The following is a 7,040-nucleotide window of genomic DNA, read 5'->3' as shown; positions in this document are numbered from 1 at the left end:
ATTAGTTCTAATTTGATGAAGAGCAAAAGCAGACTTACCGAAGTATTGTATCATTGCCAAAATGAGAGCCCATGTGGGCTGGCAGAATAGAATGTGCAAGACAGACCCTTTGCACTCTTGTGAAGTGAACAGCAGTCCACATGTAGGTAGGAAGGGGTGCGTGCATGCATGCGAGTGAGTGACTGAGGGAAGAGAAAACAGAAAACCATGAAATCTGGAAGAAAACTCATTCATACACACACACATTGCCTTGTAATAAATGTATTGTACTTTATTACATTTTTCCACTTTTAATCATCCAATACCTTGTATCCAAACTCTTCTTTCTGAAAGGAAATGATTTTTTTAAAACATAAAAATATAAATTCTGCATATTAAAAGTGCATACAAATAAATAAAAGGCATTGACACAGTCTCATGCACTTGCCCTCAAATAAGTTAAAATCCTCTATGGTACAATGGTTTCACCCCAAGAGGAGACACAGCCTCCTTCCCAGAGTATTGTATAGTTAAAAAAAAAAACATTGAAATTTTGATAGCAATATCAAAGGGAGCCTGGGGCACCGGGGAGAGGAAACATCCAATGAGACGTAACATGCAACTCCTTGTACAGGAGAGCAATTCCAGTGTTTGAGGCTCACAACTTTTGGAGCAGGACTGAAAATTCAGTTTTAGCCAAAGGTGAGGCACAATTGGTGAGCAGCCTATGAAATGAATTCTCTGAAGGCCTCCAGCTCTTGGGACAGGTGTAACAGGTGTCACGTTCAGTAAAATGCCTCCAAAGGGAGCAGGACGCCTGGGTCAGTTTCCAAATTGCTTAAAGAATTTCAGCACTTAACATCTGGATTAGGTTGGTTGATACTGTAAAGCAGCCAGCCACACACACACACACACACACGTCTTGGAATTTCCAGTTTACCCTTAATTCTGTAAGATAATGGATTTTTTAATTAAGAAAAATGATGGAGTACTTTCATCTCACCACAGATTAAAACTAAATTTCAGTTACCTCTGCAGATAATGTTGGGGCCTGACCAATTGCTGTGGATTAACAGGCAAATTACAGCAAAGCCAAAAAGAGAATTGCCATTAACATGATTTGAACCGGCATTTCAAAAACAAAACACTTTTTTGACAGCTAATGAGAGGAGCGTCTGTAATGGCTAACAAGGCACAGTACAGGTTTGAGAAAACCTTCTCCTGTGCAAGAGCTGCCTGGGAACCCCATGTGGGGCCAACATCTCTCCTGGTCTAGGATTGCTTTGCAACCAGTGCGCCAGAGGGCCTCCCTCCTTCCCATAAACTGTCGGTTCCCAACCCTCTTGGGCCTCAGGAAGGGAGGCTGGACAGCACTGCCTCCCTGGGCTTGGAAGAAACCTCTTTAAGGTGGGAAGAGGCATCGCAGATCCTGCCACTAAAGGCTGCCAGATGACAGTAACATCCCTCAAATGGCCGGGATAAACACGAGCAGGTTGTTCTTATTTAGAAACAAGATTACACTATAGAAGAAAGCAACAGCCTGCCCCCTTTTAAATATGCCACAGTCCTTTCTGTACCCCCAGAAGTCAACAAGGAACTGCACAAAGGAGAGAGTCTTGTGTGCAAACAAAAGCAAGAGGCTGGGCCCCAGGCTCCTCGACTGCAGGGCCACTCCAGGGACGATGGACAGGGAGTCCTGCCCCAACTCTGACAGCGTAGCCTGTTCCAGCTTGTGAGAGCTGCTTGCATAGTTAATATGAACATGCGGGGGTGGTGGTCAGTGCCATGCAAGTTACCTTCAGTGTCTGCAGGGGGCGGGGGTGGGCAGCTGGCCATGCTCAATATTTATTTCTGCTGCGAATGACAAGCAAAGAACAGTCTACAAATCTAAGTTAAATGTGTCTGGAACATGGAGGTTCACAGTCTAAACATTTAGTCTGACTCAATCATATTGATCATATATATGTTTGAAAGACATAAGCTAAAGCGAGATGCTTGCCATGGTTACAAAGGGCTGCTGTAGGCACCATCTTGCCTGTCAAATATTATACAAAGTTCAAGGTGCCTCTATAATACAATTCCTTGAGGATGTGCTTATAATTTGCATACTAATTAACACTATCCCAAAAACTAGCCCCAAAGAGTGGGAAGCATTCTGAGATGTGGAACTCAACTGTCTTGTAATGGCAAGGGTGAGTGGTCGCCACCCATGGCATGAAGAAACCGGTCTCATGCCGCATGAAATAGGTGTGTGTGTGGGGGGGCTTCCTGTAGCTAATTACTTACCCCACAAAGAGAATTGCTGAGTCGCATGTCAGCCGCTTCCTACACACTATCGTATTCTGGTGTCAAACACTCATCCTGGATGCAAAGCTGACTTGTCCAAGGGGGATTAAGTGCCCCCCACCACTGACAGCTCTGTCTTCTTAAAGATTCAGCACTGGGGCTTCTGAAGTCTGCTCAAGACAAGAGGATCACTTTTTCCCTAAATTAAATGAGATCTGCTGGCAGAGGGAAAGCCAGATGCAAGTCCACGCAATGGCCTGATCCCGCTGGGCCAACGCAAGGCGGCCGGGCAAAGCTGAGCAAGGCCCCTCCACGGAGTCTGTGCTTTAATGCAGCAGGATGCTCAGCCCACCCTTTTCTGGAAGAGCCATTGTGACCGGGGGGGGGGGGCACATCATGCATTCCCTGTTCTATTTCGTGTGGACATGCTGAGATCAGCCAGCCCTGGTGATACAATCACTCCCTGTGGCCAGGAAATCAACTATTCTTCCCCTCGATTTCAAAGAAGAGCATATGAGAGTTGAGTGCATGAAAGCTCCTCATTTTACTTGTTGGAGGAGAGATGTTACCACATAGGAGCCGGCCTGCAAGGGGTTGCCAGCTGTCCCTTTCCATGGGCATGTGGACAGGCATCCTTGCTTAACATATTCAAGGGCCCAGGTTCCGAGGAGGTGCGAAATGAAAGCTTCAGCTGCCACTTTTCAGGGCTGCGGGCGGCATTGAGAATCAGCGCCAGAACAAAAGAGCAAGGTCCACTGTTCCTGTATGTCGATGAAGAGAGAATATCCTAGCTGTGTTGTGGAATCTACAATTCGACAGTGGCAATGCCAGCTCCAGCTGAACTGGGACAAGCTGCTGAAGGCCAGGCCCAGTGCAGTGCAGAGGGAACAAGCGAAACAGGAAGCTGCGTATTAAGGGGCTGAAATCTTGTTACCTAAAATTCTAAAGCAGGAACAGCCAGAAAAATGCAGGCTTCATGCATCAGTAAGGTAACCTTGCCTAGGGAAGGAGCACATCTGCCACTCAGAATTAAAATGACAAAGGAGCAGCTTGTCAGAGATGCCTATGCAAAATTCCCTTCTGGCAGGATGAAGCAAGAGGATAAAGGAGGCTGTAACTGAGGTGCTAGGCAAGGAAGGGGAAGAAGGAGGCGGGTGACATAAGCACAAAGTACCCAGAAGGACTCGGGGGTAACAGCAGGGGGGGGGGAGCGGGGAAGAAGACACATCACTGAGCCCCAACTGAGCACCGTGCAAGATGGCACCACACCTAAAAAGGTTGCGTCTGAATGGCCATTCACTGCCAAAGCTACATGAAATAAACAGCAAGGTAGATGATGATGAGAAAGGAGAGGGAGGACCATGAAACCTGAGGAAGGGCCTGAACCTTTACAAGAGCCTAGTTCCAGCTAGGACCAAACAAGCCTCCCACAAAAACGGAAATGCCTCCCCTCTCCAGCCAGGAATGCTGCAGCAGGAATTCAGCCCACAAAGGAGGCGTGTGCGTGTCTGAGTGGGCAGTCAAGCATCCCCCTCTACGGACTGCAGAGGACACCCACCACATGCAACCCCCTTCAGCTGAACTGCCCTCTCCCCGTGCAGACTGTCAAGGCCCCGGCCTCCTGATTTCTGAGCTGCTGACTGGCCCCTCCCCTCCCTTGATCCGCGCAACACTGAAGGGTGGAGAAGACATGAAAAGAGATAAGTAACCAGGCAGGACAGGCTTTAAAAACAAACAGACAAACAAACAAACCTGCTGGAATAATACTAAAAAAAAACCTACACCCATCTATGAGAGAGAATGGACCTTTTCCCAGAGTCTTCTGTTCCCTCCAGTACTGGCTGAGCATTTACCTGAGAAACAACATTAGCGTTGAAATATTGCCCTTTAAGAAGCTTGGAAAATGGGGTGCCAGGGGTGGGGGGCGGGGGGCAAAGTGACAGTCTTGCCTTCCACAGTGTCCCTTTGCAGCTCTTTTGTGGCTCACAGAGCTGGCTACAGCCTGCTCAAGGCAGATGCCAAGGGCAAGCAAGCTTGGCAACATCGACACAGCTAGCCATGGACATCTTCCAGAGTTGCTCTCTGAACGAAAAAGTGGTTAGGCGCCCTGAAAAGGCTTCTGTACAGACTGCGGTTCTGCTATGGGGCCAGGTGAGCGATCGGGTCCTTTGGCAGTCCCCAGCCTGCTCCTAAGACCAGCCGCTGCCCCGCCTGTCATTATTTGGTATGATGGCGGAATCAGAAGGCGCTTCAGCAGTAGTGGAATTTTCCTTGAACACACCAGGCACATGAACAAAAAAGGAAAGGAGGAAAGCAACCCAGTGGGTTGCAGCGTATCACTGAGATGTGGAAGATGGCCGTGCAGAGGAGGGCGTGCTGGAAGGGAGCTTGCGCAAGGCCTTGTCCGCCACCATTTTGCCACTGCTGGCCGACTGGGTGCTGGCCCCCAGCTGGGCCGACTTGGGCTTGCAGTTCGTGAGCAGCACATGCTTGGCAGGAGAGGCGGCGGCATCTTTCGTGGCAGGGCTGGCCTGAGTGTTGCTCTTGCCCAGCTTCTCCGGGGGCAGGTTTTTGCCAGCTGCCTTGGAGGAGCTGCCTGCCACCTTTTTGGACAGCATGGTGGTCTTGCCCAGGTCGGCCGACCTCCGTGTTTCTTTCTGGCGCAAAGCAGATTTGAAGAAGGACAGCCCTTTGTCTTCCGACTTGCTGTCCCTCTTCAAGCTGGACCGGGGACCTGCCGGGGGTGAGCGGAGACTGGCCATGGAGGAACTGCGCACATGCGCAGTGTCAGCGGCTTTGCCCTCACTGCGCGACTGGCCGATCCGCGGGGAAGTCGTTCGAGAGCTGGTGGGGACGCTTGCCTTATCAGAGCCCAGACTCAGTTTGGAGCCCTCCCTGCTGAGGCTGCGGTCTGAAGTTCTGCCCTTGCCAGCAGCAGGGCCGTGTCCCCGCACAGACGAACCTGAAGAGTTTCTTCTCATTGTAGCAGATGAAGAGGAGGAGGAAATGGACTTCTGTTTCTGCTGAGTGGAGAGGGCGGCAGCTGCTTCTTGGGTCTTCATGCCAGTGGCCTTTCGGCTCTGCCCAGAAGCCGGGGAGCCATGCCGCCCGCTTGCCCGGCAGGAATCCAGCCTGTTCTGGGACCGGGATCCCTTTGGCAGACTCTTAGATGGAGGGGGAGAGGTAGCAGATTGGCAAGAAGTCAGGGAATCCTGACTAGACAAGACCGCCCTCCCTTTCCTCAAGCCTTTGTCTGGCTCAGGGGTGTCTTTGGAGTGGGCTGCCTTTTGTGGGGTGCCACCTGCTTTTGCCGGGGACAGTACCATCCCACTGAAGCTTCTGCCTTCCTTGACTGGAGAGCTTTCGACAGAATCACTCTGATCAACAAAGGCTATCTGATTGTTGTTATCAAAAGGGCCCAGAGCAGGGCAGTTCCTGTCTATCTGCATGCTAGTCTTGCTATAGGAGTCCGCACACAAATTGGATTTCCACACAGGAGTTTCATCTCTGAAGACACCCTCCATGACTGCCAGGGGAGCCCTACCCACAGTTGGATGCTCCTGCCGGTGGCTGCTGCTGTCAGTGGACTCAAGGTAACTGCCAGAAAGACTCCTTAAGCTACCGAAGCATGAGGTGGAGACTTTGTCATCTGCAGACTCCCCAATCCTCTCCAGTGTGGAAGCTGAGCTGTGAACTGGGGAGTCCCCAGAAAAGCGTGACGGTGAGTTGGAGCGCATCTGCAGCTTCGCAGACAATGACCACGAGGGGCGGATCCCGTTCTCGCTCACGGCCAGGGGGCTAGTAACAGAGGATCTGGAAGACAAGCTCTGGCGCTGGACGCTCCTCACAAAGGGCCGAGTTGAAAACCCACCTGCAGAGCACAAACAGACATGAGATCTTCAGACACAGCATAATCCTGAACATGAATTCAGGCACAAGCAACATACACTCTTTCCTCCCTCCCAAAACTGCGCCAGCCTGGCCTCATCACTCATAAGAACATCAGAAGAGCCATGCTGGACCATACCAAAGGCCCATATCATCCAGCATTCTGTTCCCACAGTGGCCAACTAGGTGGCTGTCAGAAGCCCACAAGTAGGATATGAGCACATGAGCACTGCCTGCTCGTGTTCCCCAGCAACTGGCAGTCAAAGGCACACTGCCTCTCATCTTGAGGTAGCCACTGACAGCCTTCTCCTCCATGAATTTGTCTAATCCCCCTTTAAAGACATCCAGGTTGGTGGCCACCTTGTGACAGTGAATTCCATAGTTTAACTATATGCTGTGTGAAGGCTTTCTTTTTATCTGGCCTTGCAACTCATGAGAAGACCATGGTGAATCAGACAAAGGTCCATCTAGTCCAGCATCCTGTACACACAGTGCTCAACCAGCTGCCCACAGGAAACCCCCCACAAGCAGGACATGAGTGCAACAGCTCCCTCCTGCCCACCTTCCCCAGCAACGGGTGTACATAGGCATACTGCCCCTGGCACTGCAGGAAGCACAGAGCTATTGGACTAGTAGCCACTGATAGTTTTATCCTCCATGAATTTGTCCAACCCGCTTTGAAAACCATCCAAAGTGGTGGCCATCACTACATCTTGTGATAGCAAATTCCATAGTTTAACTCTACGCTTTGTGAAGGGGTCCTTCCTTTGATCTGTCCTGAACCTCCCACCAATCAGGTTTATGGGATGACCCCATTCTAGTATTTTGAGAGAGGGAGAAAAATGTCTCCCTATCCACATTCTCCACACCATGTATAATTTTGTACA

The 7,040-nt window shown here is 50.4% G+C and overlaps 1 protein-coding gene across 1 annotated transcript in view; it reads right to left on the bottom strand.

The window, feature by feature from the left end:
* Window positions 1-253: 253 nt before the first annotated feature.
* USP31 (ubiquitin specific peptidase 31) overlaps window positions 254-7,040 on the bottom strand; it is an 87,433-nt gene continuing 80,646 nt past the window's right edge. The window contains exon 16 of the mRNA XM_084819149.1: window positions 254-6,136. Coding sequence (XP_084675275.1) covers window positions 4,602-6,136 — 1,535 coding nt within the window. The 3' untranslated portion in view covers window positions 254-4,601. The remainder of the gene's footprint in view (window positions 6,137-7,040) is intronic.

This window comes from Heloderma suspectum, chromosome 12 (genome assembly GCF_057233095.1).
Source record: "Heloderma suspectum isolate Gila_16-S chromosome 12, 16-S_ref, whole genome shotgun sequence".
Classification (NCBI taxonomy): Eukaryota; Metazoa; Chordata; class Lepidosauria; order Squamata; family Helodermatidae; genus Heloderma; species Heloderma suspectum.
The sequence above is the reverse complement of the archived record's forward strand: the minus strand, read 5'-3'. Positions and strand labels throughout refer to the sequence as shown.